Here is a 19,911-nt window from a genome sequence, read left to right on the forward strand (position 1 = left end):
GCTAGGACACAATGCCTCCCTCTGCTGGAACACACGGTTCCGTGCCTCTGTGGGAGGCAGGACTGGGCAGCAGCAGGTACCCTGAGAGGGCACAGGGTAGGAAGTGGAGATGCAGAGAAGAGAGAAGTCTACCGAGGTACCCGCAGCTCCCAGCCTCAGCCATGTGCCCAGAAGACACAGCCGGAGACAGGGTGCTGGGCTTCCATCACCAAAGGCTGTCAGGGTTCTGGATTGCTAGGTTGCGGATTCTGCCTTCATTCCACAGTGTACCCAGCTAATCTGGGGGTCTCAGGCCACCCTGCTTTGATCCAGGGTGAGCTGTCCCCTCCCTGCTCACTCCAGTCCCTGTGCCTTTCAGAAATGGGGAGGATTCTGCACCCAGCCCTCAGGCCCAAAATGCCCTCAGGTCATCTGTTTGTTCCCCGGGTTTCCCCCACAGAACACACCCAGCCATTCTTGGCACAAAGATCTATTACCCCCCTCCCCCCAGACAACCGGGGCTGGGCGCCTCTGGATCCCACAGAGGTGCCTATGTGTGGGAAGTCTGTGCCAGGGTCAGCTGCTCAGTCCTGATTAGACAGCTTAGCTGATGGAGCCAAATAATGGATTTTGATTGCTGGACCTTGAGTTTTAGTCAGGCAAGAGGAAGTGGCCAAATAAGGGAGTAGACCTTGGGGGCAGCTTTAGGATGCTACCTAAGGCTCTTGGTGAGGCAGAGGGCGGGAGGAGAAAGGCAACGCCTGCTGGCAGTGTTTGCATGCTCTTAGAAAGCCCTTCACTGTGTCCTCTAGGAGAGGACTCGGGCTCCTGCTCTGGGCTCCCCTGTCTTCCCAGCTTTGCCACCCCAGCCTCTGAGTGCTCTTATTACAGGTGTGCATCACCACATGAGGCTTATTTAGGGGAGTATGGGTGTTTAGCCCGTATGCATGCATGTGTGCCGGCTGCTTGTGTCCTGCATGTGTGTGTACCGCTTGTGTCATGCATGCATGTGTGCCGGCTGCTTGTGTCCTGCTTGTGTCCTGCATGCCTCTGTGCCGCTTGTGCCCTGCATGTGTGTGCACCGCTTGTGTCGTGCATTCATGTGTGCAGCTTGTGTCATGCATGCGTGTGCGCCGGCTGCTTGTGTCCTGCATGCATGTGTGCCCCTTGCATGCCTGGTGCTCAGGAGGCCACAGAGTCACGTTCCCAGACGGTGACGAATGCTGTCCCTGGGAATGTTCCATCTGTGTCCGTTCTGTGAGGCCTGGCTGTGCTCACGGCGCTCATGGGGTCATGGGGTCAACAGCACTCACCAAATCTTGGGGTTCACCAGCATTTACCATTGATTGTGGTGATATTTTCTTTGTAGTTTAACAAAGCTTGCCTGAAGATCAGAGTGCAGAGCTAGCCACTAGTTAACCATGGAGACCAGGCGGTGGTGGCACACACCTTTAATCCCAGCACATAGGAGGCAGAGACAGACAGATCTCTGTGAGTTCAAGCCCACCTGAGCTACATGAAATTGATCCAGTCTAAAAGAGAAAGAGTCAGGTAGTGATTGCTCACACCTTTAATCCCAACACTAGGGAGGTGGAGACAGGAAGGGATATGGCTGAGCAGAGAGAGGAATATGAGGCAGGAGGAGACAGGCTTAGGATACAGTCTAAGGTTTCATAGAGACAGCGTTTGGCCTGAGGACTTGAGACAGGATACCCCATTTGGTCTGAGGCTTTGTAGAGCTGAGAACTAGTGCTTTGCTTCTCTTGTCTTTCAGCCTTCACCCCCTAATATCTGATTACGGGTTTTTATTATTAAGACCGTTTAGAATTCACGTTACAATCAGTCTGTTAAGTTCCAATAAATTCTGAGTCCTGGGGCCGAGTCTTACTCTCCCAGGGCTCAGCTAACTCCTGGCTACTCATCTGCCACCTCTGGGCTCCTCTGCAGCCCCCACCCCACCCTGTTCTGTACGCTTTCAGCCTCCCCCTGGCCAGTGGTTTTCTCCTGTGATTTTTAACTTCTCTGGATCTCCACATCACCCTGTGAAGCCCACGGAGGGAATGGGCAAAGGGGAAGAGGAGGGCTCACCTGTCTCCCCAACATTAGGAAGGCTGAGGCTGGAGATTGGGAGTTCAAGGTCAGCCTGAGCTGTATGAAACAGGTCCTCAAATAAACAAAAACAGGAAGCCACGAAGATGGCTAAGGTGGCAAAGGCACTGTCACCAAGCCTGGGGACCTGAATCGGACAACTGAGTCCCATAATGGTGGAGTTTACTCCTAAAGGTTGCTAATCCCAGCACTTGGGAGGCAGAGGTAGGCTGATCTCTGTGAGTTCAAGGCCAGCCTGGTCTTCAGAGGGTGGTCCAGGGTAGCCTTCCAAGACAGTTGCAGTTTCTACATAGAGAAACCCTACCTTGTACCCCCCAAAAACAAAAGAAAACAAAAAACCAACTCAGTCTGTTGGTGGGTGACTGTTCCTCATAGGCAGGTGTGCTACTGTACCCTCCCGGGAGATTCAGACTCTCAGGCCCCTGTGGGCCCTGGGTATGTAATTTGATCACTCACCCTAGCTGGATCTGAAACCACACCCAGGAGGAGTAATTGATCTAACATTACAGTCAGTGGGGAAGCAAAAATAAGGGAGTGGGGACGATGGGGAAGGTCTGAGTGGGGTATGGGAAATCTGGACGATTCCCACTCAGGAAGGCTGGGAGGGCAGCCTGCGGGCATAGGCTGGGACTGACCTCTTAGGGAGCTTGCCTGCACTTACTTACCAGACCGAGATCAGCTGATTTGGCCATGAGGATTTAAACCACACTGGCTGAAGGGGCCTCAGCAATACTGACCCTGGGACAATTTTATTGCAAGCAATCAGACCTTTTATACCCCACCACCACCCAGGGCTTTGCCCTTGCTAGGCAGGCACTCTTCCCCTAAGCTAAATCCCCAACTCTGCAATCAGACTTTTTATACCTTTATCAGGAAGAGAATATAGTGGCCATTGCCAGGATCAGAACAGTTGTAGTTGCCAGGATACAGTGATGTTTGCAGTTTACAGACTACACAAGATGAATGTCTAAGACAATTGTCCTGAAAGCTTCCCTGCTTCCGTGATTTCTAAGGGATCACACAGAGAAACACAAGGCAGTCTGAGAGCTTCACTGCCTGAGGAAGGAACTGAGAGGCACAAGGTGCCCCAGGAGCCGTGGACTCTAGCCTGGAAAACCCAAGGCACTGGCTGTCAAGGGAGCGAGGCCAGACCAAAGCCGTGAGCTCCCGCTGCACCCGAGGGGGCGTGACCTCGGGCTCATTCCTCCAGAGGACAGAAGGGGGCGGCATGAGGCTGTTGGTGATGGGACTGGAAAAGCCCAGAGTTGGGGGAATGAAGAAAACTGTGCTCGCTGTCAGAGGTCAGAGCGATGGCAATTGTTCTCAAAGCTCAACAGGGATGAGTCTGATGTACCACATCTGCCAACCCATCTTTGAGAGATGGAGGCGGGAAGATTGTAAGATCCACGGAGGTGGTTGGTGCATGGCTCAGGGGTGGAGCAGCCTAGAATCACCAAAGCTGGCCTGTGGCTATGGTCATGTGGAGGCTGAGACCTGTTCCCAGCCGTGGAGAGGGACGTCTGACTGAACTAGTTGGGAGTGTTGCAGACAGAACGCCTGTCCTGAGGACTCACAGTTTCCTCCATTACACACACACACACACACCATTCCCATGAGGACAAGACAGCTGACCCTTCAGCTGCCCGGATCTAGATGTGGACCTCATATTTTGGGATTGACCAGTGATTCTTCTTCCGAGGAGCCTAGCACCCCCACTCCTAAACTTGGGGGCAGAGAAGCTCAAGGACACGAGGTTTTTCTTTTTTTGTGACCACTAGCAATGGCCATACTGTGCAAATGGTAGAGAGCAGGAAAAGAATAATGGATATATAACTCTGAGCATCAGTCCCATGCCTATGGACCCTCCACACGTCTGCTAGTGGGAGGGGCAGCTGGCTAGCACTCCTGGGTGAGTGAGGAGACTGAGCTGCCATACAATTCAGCTGAGGGGGCCAGTCTGGTCACCGGGAGTGGACTCTGCTGGCAGGGGTGGAAGCAGAATCTAAGGTGCTGGAGATGGAGCAGGGAGTTGATGATACATCAGGAGCCCTGGAGTTCTGGGGCCCCAATCAAGGCCTTTAAACATAGCTCCGTCCTGTGCTACGAAGCGTTTGCTCAAGACAAGTGCCCAGGAGGCATGCCTACACTCCAGCTCTGCCACAGGCCAGCAGGCCTGCTGTCCCCAAACTTGCAGGCGCAGCTACCCTGCCAGTTACCAGGGAGGGACCACTGGACGCCAGGAAGGACACGGTTTTGTTTTGGGGATTTTTTTTTTTTAATTTTTGCAAAGCTGTTGACCTCAGAGCCTTTCCCCACTTGACTCATGGTGCCAATGTACTGTGTCCTCAGAGGTCAGACTGTCATATCAGCATGAGTGTGTGACAGCAGGAGAACTGACAGCCTGAGGCTGTTGCGAAGTACTGAGGGAGATGGGGAGGCTCCCAAGGCAGCTGGAAGAGTGCAGACTTCAGCTCCTGGGTTCAAATCCCGAGGGGCTCGTGGAGCAGGGAAAGACTGGACAAACAGAATGGGCTGTTGGTCCATTCTGTGGATGTTTTGGCCTTCGCTTGGTGTCCCCTACATGGGGACAGAACCAGACAGCAAGAGGCTACTGGGCTTCATCAGGCCTCCAGGTCTGTTTTCCGTTGGGATTTTCTCTGTAGTCCAGGCTGACCATAAACTCACAGAAATCCTCCTGCCTCTGCCCCATGTGTGGGGATTAAAGGAGCCAAACATGCCCATCTCTTTTTGGGCATGCACCCATGAAGGCCAGAAGGGGGCGATAGATTCCAGGCAGCTGGGACCTGTAATGTGGGTGGTTTTAAAGGATTGGCCTGGCTGGCCTGGGACTCGCTGTACTCCTGATTGACTGTGAACTCCCTATGTAGCCCAGGCTGGCCGTGGGCTTGCTTTGTAGTCCAACATGGCCTCAGACTCTCCTAATGAGTCAAACCCGACTCTGCACTTGATCTCAGCCATCAAGCCCAGTTCTGTATCTGTTATAACAGGAAGTGACAGGCCCCAGGTTTCGCCATAGGCTGGCCAGCCACGGGAGGGAGGAGTCAGGATTCGGGAAGGATACTAGCACCAAAAAGGCAGGGAAATTGGTATCCAGGAGCCTCAGACCTTGGCAGGAGGCCACGGCTGTTGCTACACAATGACCAAGGGGGAAGTTTGCTTGGAACACCCCCGACAGACATGGTCAGCAGCCGGGCTGATCCTGCTTCCTGGCCTTTTTCGCATCAGCCGTTTGCCTTTTCCTTAGTTTGTTTGTTTTTGTTTTTTGTTTTGTTTTGTTTGTTCTGAAGCATTCTATGTAGACCTGGCTGTCCTGGAACTCACTCTGTAGACACAGAGTGTCTACAGGCTGGCCTCGAACTCAGAGATCCTCCTGCCTCTGCCTCCCAAGTGCTGGGATTAAAGGCATGAGTCGGTTTTCTTTTATTTTTCTTTTTAATGCAGGGTCTAATGTAGCCCAGGCTGGCCTCATATTTGCTAGGTAGCTGAGGCTGACTGTAAACTTCTGATCCCCCTGCCTCAGCCAAGCTCCTTGTCTTAGTTGTTAGTTGTTTACTCCAGAAATGGGGCTCCCTCATTGGGCCATTCCTGGGATGAATACCATTCAGATATTTAACATGGAATGGCAATAAAAGATATAAGACTGGGGTGCCAATGCTCCCCAAGGTCTGGATGGGAGTCAAGTCTCCATCAGGCTATAGCCCAACTGAGTCCTGAGCTTTTTTTTTTTTTTTTTTTTCGAGACAGGGTTTCCTTGTAGTTTCTAGAGCCTGTCCTGGAACTAGCTAGCTCTTGTAGACCAGGCTGGCCTCGAACTCAGAGATCCGCCTGCCTCTGCCTCCCGAGTGCTGGGATTAAAGGCGTGCGCCACCACCGCCCGGCAGCCCCGAGCTTTTGTATTGGCTGTCTGTATTGACTGTCTGCTGTCCCAGTGTGCGGGAAGCAGTGGAGGCAGGAGGATTATTAGCTCGAGGTCGGCTGAGAGACAAACTTACTTGGAGTCAGATGGGCGCTAACACTACCAGGCCGGTTGATTTCACCCCTCCAAAATGTCCTTTCATCTGAAAAGACAGGAACAGTGCTCACCTAACCTAAAGACCTCCCATGACATGTGTCTCACTTGGTCCCGGCCCACCACACACACCTTGCAAACTCCTACACATCCCTCAAAGCCCGCAGCACCCACCGGGCCCTGGTAACAACGGTTCAAGTGAATGAATGGCATTTTGGCAGGGATGCGGCGCCTCAGCACTCGGCTGTCTCCGCGCTCCAAGGACTCCCGAGGCCTAAAGGGCGTCCACTGGCGGGAGAGGAGGGGGCGCTTCCGGCCGGGGTCTCCGGCGCTTCCGGTACGCTCCTAGAAGGGGCGTGGCCAGCAGGGCCGGGGCGCTCAGAGCGTCGGGGCGGCGCGAAGATGGCGGCGGTGATGGCGGCGCCCGAGGCTGTGGCGGCGCCGAGCTCGCTACTGCTGCTGGTGGTGGGCGGCGAGTGCGGCTGCCCGGGGCTGCTGGCCCACATCCTGGAGGAGCTGGAACGAGGTGGGGCCGCGGGGGCCGGGGCCGGGGGCGCGGCGGCGGGGCGGGGCGTCCGGGTGCGGCTGGGGGTTCCGGCGCCCTGCGGGCCGGGGTCCGGGTGGGGCGCAGCGACCCCGGACGCAACGTTCCGAACGGCGGGGTTCTCGCGTGCCAGGCAGCCCCCTGGGCCCCTCGTGGCGGCGCGGGTCGCTGGGTCTGGGTGGGGGCGCGTCGGCCTGGGCCCCGTGTGGGGCAGGGCAGGTGGGGCGTCGGGTTCCGGGAGTACAGGGTTCCGAGGCCGTCCTGGGGCCCCGGTGGGCGCCGCATCCCCAGCTCCGGGGTTCCGGTGGGGTGCAGCCTTCCTCTTCTGATCCCGCCGGTCGCCGGGCTCGCACGTTTCCCGCGGTGCCCCGGGACCTGCTTTCCCCGCTGCTAATTGGCGCGTGGGTGGCGCTGTCGCCCCAGGGGAGCTTGGCACGAGGGGAACTGACTCAGGTGTACCTGTCACACTGGGACACGGGCGGGGCTGCATCGCCTGCAACGGGGCAGTGAGTGCGATGCACGTGCCGGTCACCCATGCACTCTGGAGCTGAGGCCGGAGGGGCGCTGAAGTTCTAGGCAGCCCGGGCTACAAGACCGCTTTCTCGAAAACAAGTGCCGGGGTTCGGTCAGTAGAGTCGTTGCCTGGCATGCTCGATCCAGCTTCATCCTCAGCGTCCTTCTCTGGTCATCTCAGCGCCTCTGAAATGGAGGCAGGGTAAGGGGTTTATCCTCAGCTAGAAGCATCATAGGGAATTTGCGCCCATCCTGTACTACATGAGGTTCTGTCTCAAAAAACAAAATCCCGGTCCGGCGGTGGTGCCGCACGCCTTTAATTACTTGGGAGGCAGAGGCAGGCAGGATCTCTGTGGATTCGAGCCTGGTCTACATACCGAGTTCCAGGACAGCCAGGGCTACACAGAGAAGCCCTGTCTCGAAAAACAAAGGCCCCCCCCCCCCCCCCGCCCCAAACCAAAATCCCTTGAAGAACATAGAATGCCCATCTGAATGTGTGATCTGGAGTGTTCCTAAGTGTGACAGCTCACCATAGGCTGGCCTGGCAAGGGATAACAGCCAGGGTATCTGTCCTCAACCTGTGGGTCTCAACCCCTTTCGTAGAGGTCGCATATCAGATATTTACAATTCATAACAGCAGCAAAATTGTAACTTTGAAGTAACGAGATAATTTTATGGTTGGGGTTCACCACAGCATGTTTTGGAAGGTCATAGCATTAGCAAGGTTGAGAACCACAGGCTTAGAGTAAGCCTGTTGTAGAGTCTGAAGGGAGGGGTCACAGTGAGGGAAGGTGGGAGAGCGTAGGAGGGAACAGGCCAGGTGAGCCAGATGTGTGCAGCCCTTAGAGTTAGGCAGGAGAATTGTTGTGAGTTCAAAGCCAGCTTGTGCTCGTGGGAGACTGCTGCTCCGAATGCAGTGACTGAGTAGGCCAGGTGCTGGGAGCCTGAGACTCCCATCAAAGCTGGGCTTGGCTGTTGGGGAGTATACTTTAAGGTGTTGCTGTTGTTTCTGCTGCATTTGTTTAACTCTGTGAAGCTGTGATTCTTTGCCTGTCTACAACACCTGATGGTCTATTAAAGGGCTGCATGAGCAATAGAGAGGCAGGAGTAAGAGTAGGCGGGGCTCTCAGGTAGAGAGGATAAACAGAAGGAGAGCCAAGGAAGAGAAGGAGCAAGCCGAGGAGGAGGGTAAGATCGCAGAAGTAAGAAAAGGAGAAAGCCCAGAGGCAGAAGGTGGATGGGATAATTTAACAAAAGCAGGCTAGAAACAAGCCAAACTATGGCTCTGTGTAAAAAAAAAATCCTCTGTGTGTTTTATTTGGGAGCTGGGTGGCAGAACCCCCCAAAAGACTAAAACATCACACTACACTGGTAGTATGCGCCTGTAATCCCAGCTGTGGAGAGGCGCGGGGCAGTGCTGGCACTCAGCCTGAAGACTTCGTGAGGGGCTCTCCTGAACATACTGTGCAGGGAGGATGGCGTCCAGTGCTGACCTCTGGCCTCCACATGCACATGCGCACATGCATGCACACACATGGGTGCGCCTGTGCGCATAGATGTTCACTCAGAACCCCCAGCCTTCAGGATCCTAGCAGGAAAGCAGGTATCAAGAGCAGGTGGCCCCTAGACCTCAGGCCTGACCTAGTCCCTCGACTCTGTTTGCCCATGATCCAAGCTGTGGGAGCCAGGGCACTTTGACGGGGTGCTGGAGCTGAGCTCCATGTGTTGCTGTGGGAGCCGGGGCACGTTGACTGGGTGCTGGAGCTGAGCTCCATATGTTGCTGTGGGAGCCAGGGCACGTTGATGGGGTGCTGGAGCTGAGCTCCATGTGTTGCTGCAGGTGTTCGCTCATGGGAGGACGTGGACCCCACCGTCTGCAGTCTGGATGAGCAGCTCAAGGCCTTTGTGTCCCGGCACTCGGCTACCTTCTCCAGCATTGTGAAAGGTGACCTGTCCTGCTCTGCCCCCTCATGGGTGTCACGCTGCTGAGTAACTGCTGTATGCTGGGCCTGGGTTGGAGCACCACCAAGGCCTGCGCAGTGCTACCCTAACCTGGAGATGCTGCCTCGGCTTCAGGACAGCAGGGTGCAGTGACTCTAGGGAGGGACCCTACAGGGCCCTCTCAGTCAAACAGAAGCAGGATGGGGTGCAGGGTAAACTTCCCAGGGGAATCCCACGGTGGCCAGAGCAACCACTGGCCACTCTGTGCATTGCTTATAGCTAGCTCAGCGCCTGGCCGGCGGGTTGAGTCACCACCCACAGCTTCCTGAGAGGACAGAAACGTCCATCTGATTGTCCCTTTGAGTCACAGAGACTTCCTGATCCCTGGTGGGGTGGAGAAAGAGCTGGAGATGCCATACGTGTGCGACCTACTGTGTCCTCGGGAAGCCCCTCTGGGCAGTGACACATTGTGCAGCCGAGTAGGCTGGAGCTCTCCAGGCAGCCTCGAGGGGCTGGACTGAAGCTCCTCTGCCTGCCTTGGGGGTGCTATGGAGCCTCCTGCTAGGGTGACCAGCCTAGCACCGATGCTGTTGCTCGTCCCTGTTGTCCCTGCTTGATGCCCCAGGCACCCTTGTTTTTCATCTGCCCCCATCTGTGCACACAGCTGATTGGGCTTCAGGATTTGGCATCAGGCCAGCCTGATGCTGAGTCAGGGCCCCAACCTGTCATCCCACAGGCCAGCGGAGCCTGCACCACCGTGGGGAGACCCTGGAGACTCTGGTGCTGCTGAACCCTTCGGACAAGTCCCTGTGCGATGAGGTAGGAGGGCTCGGGACAGGAGAACTGGAGTCTTGCTGGAGGGATTACTGTGTCTAGCTGAAGACATTGGGGAGCACGCTGGGGAGGAACCTTGCCTTTAAAAAAAAGGCTGCCTAAAGCAGTCTCTTGGCTAGAGGAGCCCGAGCCCTGCCAGGCAGGCCGCATCAGCTGGTGCAGGGAAGAGGCTGTTGTGCCCACGCTGGGCCAGGCCCTGCTTCCCTGCAGTCTCTCAGTTGCCTCGGCAGCTGGCACAGTCAGACTCAGATGTGAGCTGGGACCCAGCCTGGGCGCCGCTCACAAGGCCCTTCATCCTCACCCATAGCTCCGGAACCTCCTGATGGACCCGGCCCCTCACAAACTGCTGGTGCTGGCAGGGCCCTGCCTGGAGGAGACCGGGGAGCTGCTGCTACAGACCGGGGGTTTCTCAGCCCAGCACTTCCTACAGGTGCTGGGGGACAAAGAGGTGAGCTGTCTTCCCCTCTCCCCTCCACAAAGCTGACCACCCACCGCACCGTGCACTGAGTGTGTGTGTGGCTGCTCAGAATGGGGCTGTAGACCAGGAGGGCAAGTCCCATGAGCCTGGTGTGACTAGTGGCAGGTTGGGGATTAGGGGGAGTGTGCACAAATCCTTGGGTCCTGATGGCCCTGTGCTGGTTCCACAGGTTCAGGAGGCACTAGCTTCAGCACCCACTGCTCCACCAACCCTTACCGTGTCCTGTCCGACCTTTGGGGACTGGGCGCTGCTGAGTCCCGCAACTGGACTGCGGCTGCGACTGAACCCTCCCGCGAGGCTGCCTGCCTCCGAGGGCCTGCGAGCCTTTCTGGAGTATGTGGCTGAGTCCCTAGAGCCGCCATCGCCCTTTGAGCTGCTGGAGCCCCCGGCCGCGGGCGGCTTCCTGCGCCTGGCCCGGCCCTGCTGCTATGTGTTCCCTGGCGGCCTGGGCGACGCTGCGTTTTTTGCAGTCAACGGCTTCACTGTGCTGGTGAACGGCGGCTCCAACCCTAAGTCGAGCTTCTGGAAGCTGGTGCGCCATCTGGACCGCGTGGACGCTGTGCTAGTGACCCACGCAGGTGCCGACAGCCTGCCTGGCCTCAATAGCCTGCTGCGCCGCAAGTTGGCGGAGCGTGAGGCAGCTGCAGGGCCACAGGGACAGCATGAGGAGAGACTGCGTCGCCTGCTGTCGCCTGCCCTAGGTGTCGTGTTCCTGAATGCGCGCCAGGCAGCGTCTCGGTTGCGTGGGGGTGAGGATGAGGCGGTGTGTGCTCGGGGCCTGCTGCGGAGCCTGGGTATTGCGCCCCTACCCCTGCAGCGTGGCCCTCAGCCCACGCGCCCCACCATCCTCTTCGAGAAGCTGGGCGTCGGCCGCCTTGAGCTCTTTGTGCTGCACCCGCCACCCGGGGACCCTGCGGCACCCGCCTGCGCTCTGCTGGTGTGGCAGCCTGCTGCGCCCAGTGACAAGGTGGTGCGTGTGCTATTCCCGGGCCACACACCGCCTGCACGACTGCTGGACGGGTTGCAGCGCCTGCAGCATCTGCCGTGCCTGCGCCGGCCAGTGGTCACTGCACGTGACTTGGATACACCTGTGAGAGCCGACAGCCAGGACAGCTTGGCCTCACTGGACAGCTCGCGCAAAGAGCCGGTCCGGAGCACCATCGCCAGCTCCACCAGCAGGAGCACAGTGCGAAGGGAGTCTGCTCCACCCATGCGTGACCTGAAGAAGGACACAAAACCCGGGCCCGCACGGCCTACAGTCCGCGACGTGCGCCGCTCTGGGCCTGGTGTCACCAACATGAAGCCGCGCGTGTCACAGAATGGGCCCCGAGCCCCGGTTCCAGTAGGGCCACCTACCACTCATGTACCCGAGTGCCCCGGAACAGCTGGGAGCAGTGTGGAGCCTGAGCAGCCACCTGCCCAATCCCCGACCCTGTCCCCAGCTCGGTCCCCACAACCTACCGCACCTGGCAGTAGCCCTGAGCACCTGTCACTCAGCCCGCTGCGCCCAGAGCCCGCCCCAGACGCATCGCCCTCAGCCACTACACCCACGGCCACAACACCCACGCTGACCACGCCCTCGTTGCCCGCGGAGTTGGGTTCACCGCACTCCACTGAGGTAGATGAGTCACTGTCTGTGTCCTTCGAGCAGGTGCTACCAGCAGGCGACTCGGGGCTTAGCCTTCCCCTGCGCCTCGCGCGCCGCTCCACGTCTCCACACGACGTGGACCTGTGCCTCGTTTCACCCTGTGAGTTTGCACACCGCAAACCGCCCCCTCCCGCATCTCCAGGCAGCTCAGACAGCAGCGCCCATTCACAGGAGCGGCCACCCGAGACGCCGCCCACGTCAGTGAGTGAGTCACTGCCCACACTGTCTGACTCTGACCCCGTGCCTGTTGCGGACTCCGACGATGACGCAGGCGGTGAGAGTGCAGCCAGGGACCCGCTGCCCACTCCCCGTGTGCCACCACCGCTGCCCGATGCACCCGGCATCTGTATGGTGGACCCTGAGGCGCTGCCGTCCCGCTCCAGGCAGCCCCCCAACCCTGCCAATACCAGTCGCAGCCGCAAGGCCCCTGCAAGGCCCAGCTCTGCCTCTGCCGCCCCCAGAGCTGCACCCTTAGCTGCCAAGACCAAGGGCCCTACGGGGGACCGGGCCCGGCCACTGAGCGCCCGCAGTGAGCCCGCAGACAAGCCAGGCCGTGTGCCCCTCACCAGGAAGCCCTCGGTCCCCAAGACTGCCCCCAAAGCCCCTGGCACGAGGATCTCCTCAGGTGAGTCCTCATCCCGCCTTTGTGCTGTGGCTCCAGCCACTCTGCCCTTTCTTGGGCTTCCTGTTCCGGGCCTGTCGGCCTCCTGCCTCCTCCTCTTCGATCACCCAGAGAGGCCTTCCTGGGTGTGTTGCTCCCTAGGAAGTTCAGCCCGGCCCTGGGCGGGCATGGACTTTCCTGCTTGTCAGTATTTTGTCTAGAGTGTGTTTTTAGATGGCCTCATGCTGGAACCTTCTGCCTACTGAGAGGCCCAAGGTGTCGGGCATGCCTAGCTTTTTTTTTTGGTGTTTTGAGAGGTTTTTGTTGGGTGTGGTGGCCCAGCCTTTAATCCCAGCACTCTGAGAGGCAGAGACAGCGGATCCTTGTGAGTTTGAGGCCAGCCTGGGCTATGTAGTGAGAAAGACCCTGTTTCAGAGACAAACTGCGTGTTTTGAGCTGTAGCCCCGGCTGCCCTAGAACTGGAAACCATCCCCCTGCCTGGGTCTCGTGATTTGACAGGTGAGCTTCTGGGCCTCGAGGCCTGCCCTGAAAGTAGGTGGCCCTGAGGGTGCTCTCTCTGCCTGTCCCCAGCTGACGGTGGCTGCTGTGGCACAGGCTACAGATGGGTCCTGAGGCCGCCCTGACAGGTGTCCGCAGGAAAGAAATTAAGTGACCATGGGTACTTGATAGCTGTGTACCCAGGTTGGCACCTAGTGACATACCTCTCATCAAGCCCATCTTGTGACCCCGCTGGAGACAGGCCACACCCCAGGAAAGTGCACCGCTAACCGTGGCGGAGCCAGGCGGGGTGGTGGTCATAGGTTCTCAGGCCTCCCCAGTGAGGCCGGGCTCGGAAGGGCCCAGCAGTCCCTCTGCAGACCTCACTTCCATTCTGGATCCCCGGGGTCCCCGCAGGCCAGTTCCCTAAGTCACAGCTCTCATTGGCTGTGCAAATGCCAAGCACGGCTTGATTTTCTAGGCTTGCCATCACCTTGTTCCCCACGGCCCTGAAGCTGCGGGGTGTTCCTTGTTCTGGGGCCCTCAGGTCTGGTCCTGCTGCTGCCGTGGGGGCGGGGGCGGGGCTTTGCAGCTCAAGCACTTGCCACGTGACCAGTTTTATGAACACTCTTAGTTCTCACACCCAGGGTCTCAGGCGAGCACCCATCTCTGTATGGCCCAGGAGGTGTGGCCGACACTGGCCCCTGTAAATACAGGGTGTCTGTCCCCTGGTGGGAGGTGATAGCCATCTACTACGGGGTTGCCCTTCAGCCACATGATGCCACCACCAACCTGTATATTCCCCACAGGGTCCAGTAGCCGCCCTGTGCCACCCACTGCTGGCTCCCCTGTCTACCTAGACCTGGCCTACCTGCCCGGGGGTGGCGCAGGTCACCTGGACCAGGACTTCTTCCTGCGTGTGCGTGCACTCTGCTATGTCATCAGTGGGCAGGGCCAGCGCCAGGAGGAGGGGCTGCGTGCTGTGTTGGACGCACTGCTGGCCGGCAAGCAGCAGTGGGACCTTGACCTGCAGGTGGGTAGACCCCAGGACTCTGAGGTCTTTCTTCTGAGAGGTGGTCCCTGTTCAGCCTCAGGACCCCAGTGCAGAGGGGTGGGTGCTTCCCAAGTCTGTGGGGCCAGGACACCGAGGTGAGGGACTCTGGTTGACAGGCACACCACATGCTGAGCAGACGGCCAGGAACCCCATGTGTGCAGTGTCAGGTTTGGGCAGAGCTGCACCAGCGCAGAGGAGCCCATAGCCCAGGGGGAGGTGGCATCGTCAGCCTGACTACAGCACTGCCCTGTCACAGTGGCAGGAGACTCTCACAGGGGGTGGGGAGTGGCAGGCCGGCGGGGGCCATGTGGCAGTACCTGGTTACAAAGAAGGTCTTGGGCAGTGCAGGGGAGACAGGCCACCAGAGTGGGTGTGACCTGTGTGTCTGCTCCATCCCACAGGTCACCCTGATCCCCACCTTCGACTCCGCGGTGATGCACAGGTGGTATGAGGAGACGCACGAGCAGCACCAGGCGCTGGGCATCAGGGTGCTGGGCAGTGGCAGCATGGTGTCCATGCAGGATGAGGCCTTCCCGGCCTGCAAGGTGGAGTTCTAGCCCCGTGCCGCAGTGCACCCTGGGACCCAGGTCGCGGCTCTGTACCCCGCGCTGAACCCCGACACCGCATTCAAGTGAGCCACTGTGTGACATGCCAGCTTCCATCCTAGCGCCACAGACGGGGGCAGTGCTGCTATTCCCAGCTGTTGAGCTGGCCACAGGGCAGACACAGCCACCCACGTTCACCTTCCTAGCGCTCAGGTTGAAGAGGCAGGAGGATCATGTGGGTTCCAGGATGGAACTTAGAAAAGATAAAGCAGATGGGTAAGATTTTGGTCTTAATGTCTTAGGGTTTCTTGTGCTTTGTAAACACCTCGGCGGTAAACACCTTGAGAGTTTGCTGGAGGCAGGAAGGAGTCTGGAGGCTGCGGAGGGTGCAGCTTAACTGGCTTCTCCCATGCTTGTCAGCTGTTCTCTTACGCACCCAGGCCAGTCTGGGGGGGACAGATTTTAGTTTATGTTCCCTTTTCTCAAACGGCTCTTGCCACTTCACTTGGAGAGAATCTAACAAGGAAAACAGACTGGGGTGTGCTCAGTAGTCCTATGTCAGCTCCACACAAGCTGGAGTCACCTGAGAGGAGGGAGCCCCAGCTGAGAAAATGCCCCTGCTAGATCAGGCTGTAGGTTGCCTGGGGGCATTTTCCTAATTAGTGATGATGGGGAGGGCCCAGTCCATTAAGGATGGAACTACTCCTGGGCAGGTGGTCCTGGGTTCTGTAAGAAAGCAGACGGGAGGCATCAGCTCCTGTCCCCAGGTTTCTGTCCTCTGAGTTCCTGTCCTGACTTTCTGTGATGATGAAGAGCCAAATAAACCCTTTCCCCAGGTGCTTATGGTCATGGTGTTTCTTTCTTTTTTTAAAATTGATTTTTATTTAGCTCTACATTTTTCTCTGCTCCCCTCCCTGCCTCTCCCCTCCACTTCAACCCATCCCCAAAGTCCCCATGCTCCCAATTTACTCAGAAGATCTTCTCTTTTTCTACTTCCCATGTAGATTAAATCTCTGTAAGTCTCTCTTAGGGTCCTCATTGTTGTCTAAGGTCTCTGGGATTGTAGTTTGTAGGCTGGCTTTCTTTGCTTTATGTTTGAAAACCACCTATGAGTGAGTACATGTGATAATTGTCTTTCTGGGTCTGGGTTACCTCACTTAAAATAATGTTGTCTAGCTCTATCCATTTTCCTGCAAAATTCAAGATGCTATTTTTTTCTGCTGTGTAGTACTCCATTGTGTAAATGTACCACATTTTCCTTATCCATTCTTTGGTCGAGGGGCATTTAGGTTGTTTCCAGGTTCTGGCTATGACAAACAAAGCTGCTATAAACATAGTTGAACACATGCCCTTGTGGCATGATTGAGCGTCCTTTGGATATATACCCAAAAGTGGTATTACTGGGTCTTGAGGAAGGTTTCCTAATTTTCTGAGAAATCGCCACACTGACATCCAAAGGGGCTGTACCAGCTTGCATTTCCACCAGCAATGCAGAAGCGTTCCCTTTTCCCCACAACCTCTCCAGCATAAGTTGTCACCAGTGATTTTGATCTTGGCCATTCTTTCAGGTGTAAGATGGAATCTCAGAGTTGTTTTGATTTGCATTTCTCTGATGACTAAGGATGTTGAACATTTCCTTAAGTGTCTTTAAGCCATTTTAGATTCCTCTGTTGAGAGTTCACTGTTTAGGTCTGTACTCCATTTTTTAATTAGATTCTTTGAACTTTTAATGACCAATTTCTTGAGTTCTTTGTACATTTTGGAGATCAGACAGAGGTCTGATGTGGGGTTAGTGAAGATCTTTTCCCATTCTGTAGGCTGTTGTTTTGTCTTGTTGACTGTGTCCTTTGCTTTACAGAAGCTTTACAGTTTCAGGAGGTCCCATTTATTTGTTTTATTTATATTGTTTCTCTCAGTGTCTATGCTGCTAGGGTTATATTTAGTGATTCCCTGTGCCAATGCATTCAAGTGTACTCCCCATAGAAGATATTCTATGAGGTTCAGTGTAGCTGGCTTTATGTTGAGGTCTTTAATCCATTTGGACTTGAGTTTTGTGCATGGTGATAGATATGGGTCTATTTTCATTCTTCTACATGTTGATATTCAGTTATGCTGGCACCATTTGTTAAATATACTTTCTTTTTTCCATTTGATATTTTTTTGCTTCTTTGTCAAAAATCAGGTGTTCGAAGGTGTATGGATTAATATCTGGGTCTTTGATTTGGTTTCATTGGTTATTCTGTGTGTTTTTATGGCAATACCAGGCTGTTTTCAGTACTGTAGCTTTGTACTAGAGTTTGAAGTCGGGGATTGTGCTACCTCCAGAAGTTCTTTTATTGTACAGGATTGTTTTAGCTATCCTGGGTTTTTTGCTTTTCCATATGAAGTTGAGTACCATTCTTTTGAGGTCTTTGAAGAATTTTGCTAGGATTTTGATGGGCATTGCATTGAATCTGTAGATTGCTGTTGGTAAGATTACCATTTTTTTCTGTTATTTCTACCTACCCAAGAGCATGGGAGATATTTCCATTTTCTGGTGTCTTCAATTTTTTTCTTCAAAGATTTAAAGTTCTTGTCATACAAGTCTCCCACTTGTTTGGTTGGACTTACTCTGAGATGTTTTATGCTATTTGTGGCTGTTGTGAAGGGTGTTGATTCTCTGATTTCTTCCCCAGCCCTTTTATCATCTGTGGACAGGGGGGCTACTGATTTTGTTTGAGTTAATCTTGTATCCTGCTACATTACTGAAAGTGTTTATGAGTTGTAGACGTTCCTTGGTAGAATTTTTGGGATCACTTATGTAAACTATTAAATCATCAGCAAACAGTGAGAATTTGACTTCTTCTTTTCCAATTTGTATCCCCTTGATCTCCTTTTGGTGTCTTATTGCTCTAGCTAGGCCTTCAAGAACTATATTGAATAGATATGGAGAGAGTAGACAACCTTGTCTTGTTCCTGATTTCAGTGGAATTGCTGGGAGTTTCTCTCCATTTAGTTTGATGTTGGCTGTTGGCTTGCTGTATATTGCCTTTATTATGTTTAGGTATGTTCCTTGTATCCCTGCTCTCTCCAAGACCTTTATCACGAAGGGATGTTGTATTTTGTCAAAAGCTTTTTCGACATCTAATGAGATGACCATGTGGTTTTATTTTTCAGTTTGTTTATATGGTGGATTACGTTGACAGATTTTTTTTTAATTAACTTATTTTTATTATGTATACAATATTCTGTCTGTGTGGGTGCCTGCTGGCCAGAAGAGGACACCATACCCCATTATAGATGGTTGTGAGCCACCATGTGGTTGCTGGGAATTGAACTCAGGACCTTTGGAAGAGCAGGCAATGCTCTTAACCTCTGAGCCATCTCTCCAGCCCACATTGACAGATTTTTGTATATTGAACCATCCCTGCATCTCTGGGATAAAGCCGACTTGGTCATGGTGGATGATGGTTCTGATGTGTTCTTGAATTCAATTTGCCAGTATTTTATTTAGTATTTTTGCATCAATGTTCTTGAGTTTGAGATTGGTTTGTAATTCTCTTTCTTAGTAATGTCTTCCTGTGGCTTGGGTATCAGGGTAATTGTAACCTCATAAAAAGAGTTTGGCAATGTTCCTTCTGTTTCTTTTGTTTGGAATAATTTGAGGAGTATTGGTATTAGTTCTTCTTTGAAAATTTTATAGAATTCTGTGCTGAAACTTTCTGGTCCTGGGCTGTTTTTGGTTGGGAGACTTTTGATGACTGTTTCTATATCTTTAGCAGTTATAGGTCTGTTTAATTTGCTTATCTGGTCTTGATTTAATTTTGGTAAGTGATATTTACCCAGAAAGTTGTCCATTTCCTTTAAGTAAGTTTTCCAATTTTGTGGAGTATAGGTTTTCAAAATATGACCTGATGATTCTCTGTATTTCCTCCGTGTCTGTTGTTGTGTCCCTCTTTTCATTTCTGATTTTGTTAATTTGCATATTCTCTCTCTGCCTTTTGGTTAGTTTAGATAAAGGTTTTTCTATTTTGTTGATTTTTCTCGAAGAACCAACTCTTTGTTTCATTTATTCTTTGTCTTGTTTCTTTGTTTCTATTTTGATTTCAGCTCTCAATTTGATTACTTCCTGCCATCTAGTTCTCTTGGGTGAGTTTGCTTCTTTTTGTTCTAAAGTTTTCAAATGTTCTGTTAATTCACTAGTGTGGGATTTTTCCAGCTTCTTTATTTAGGCATTTAGTGCTATGAACTTTCCTCTTAACACTGATTTCATTGGGTCCCATCAATTTGGGTATGTTGTGTGACCATTTTCATTGAATTTTAAGAAGTCTTTAATTTCCCCCTGTATTTCTATCTTGACCCATTGATGATTCAGGTGAGCATTGTTTAATTTCCATGTGTTTGTGGGCTTTCTGGAATAAATATTGCTGTTGACTTCTAGTTTTAAAGCATGGTGATCTGATAAGGTACATGGGGTTGTTCCAATTTATTTGTATTTGTTTGTTTTTTTGTTTTTGTTTTTTTGTTTTTTTGAGACAGGGTTTCTCTGTGGCTTTGGAGCCTGTCCTGGAACTAGCTCTGTAGACCAGGCTGGTCTCGAACTCACAGAGATCCGCCTGCCTCTGTCTCCCGAGTGCTGGGATTAAAGGTGTGCGCCACCATCGCCCGGCTATTTGTATTTGTTGAGGTTTGATTTGTTACTGAGTATGTGGTCAATTTTTGAGAAGGTTCCATGAGGTGCTGAGAAGGTATATTCTTTTTTCTTTGGATGGAATATTCTATAGATGTCTGTTAAGTTCATTTGAGTCATAACATATATTAGTTCTCTTATTTCTCTGTTAACTTTTTGTCTGACTGACCTGTCCAGTGGTGAGAGGGGAGTGTTGAAGTCTCCCACTATTAGTGTGTGGGGATTAATTAATTTAAGCTTTAAAAGTGTTCCTTTTATATATGAAGGTGCCCTTGTATTTGGGGCATAGATGTTCAGTATTGAGATTTCCTCTTGATGGATTTTTCCTGTGACTAATATGAAATGTCCTTCTTTGTCTCTTTTGACTGATTTTAGTTTGAAGTCTATTTTGTTAGATATTAGGATAGCTACACCCGCTATTTCTTAGGTCTATTTGATTGGTATATTTTTTTCTCCCAACCCTTTACT

The 19,911-nt window shown here is 53.5% G+C and overlaps 1 protein-coding gene across 1 annotated transcript; it reads left to right on the forward strand.

Annotated features, from left to right (window-relative positions):
- Window positions 1–6,514: 6,514 nt before the first annotated feature.
- On the forward strand, window positions 6,515–15,612 carry Map1s (microtubule associated protein 1S). Its single transcript, XM_038326262.2, has 7 exons — window positions 6,515–6,644; window positions 9,016–9,120; window positions 9,853–9,935; window positions 10,258–10,398; window positions 10,598–12,701; window positions 13,985–14,208; window positions 14,631–15,612. Exons 1-7 carry the CDS (start codon window positions 6,521–6,523, stop codon window positions 14,784–14,786), a joined length of 2,937 nt encoding a protein of 978 aa, XP_038182190.1. The 5' UTR covers window positions 6,515–6,520; the 3' UTR covers window positions 14,787–15,612.
- The last annotated feature ends 4,299 nt before the right edge of the window (window positions 15,613–19,911 follow it).

The sequence above is a fragment of the Arvicola amphibius genome, chromosome 4 (assembly GCF_903992535.2).
Source record: "Arvicola amphibius chromosome 4, mArvAmp1.2, whole genome shotgun sequence".
NCBI lineage: Eukaryota > Metazoa > Chordata > Mammalia > Rodentia > Cricetidae > Arvicola > Arvicola amphibius.

What these genes read in the sequence shown, in the direction of transcription:
- Map1s (XM_038326262.2), top strand. Translation starts at nt 6,521, where the DNA reads ATGGCGGCGGTGATGGCGGCGCCCGAGGCTGTGGCGGCGCCGAGCTCG. An exon ending in ACAAGTCCCTGTGCGATGAG is followed by an intron (nt 9,936 to 10,257) that starts GTAGGAGGGCTC and finishes CCTCACCCATAG; the next exon opens with CTCCGGAACCTCCTGATGGA. An exon ending in AGTGGGACCTTGACCTGCAG is followed by an intron (nt 14,209 to 14,630) that starts GTGGGTAGACCC and finishes TCCATCCCACAG; the next exon opens with GTCACCCTGATCCCCACCTT.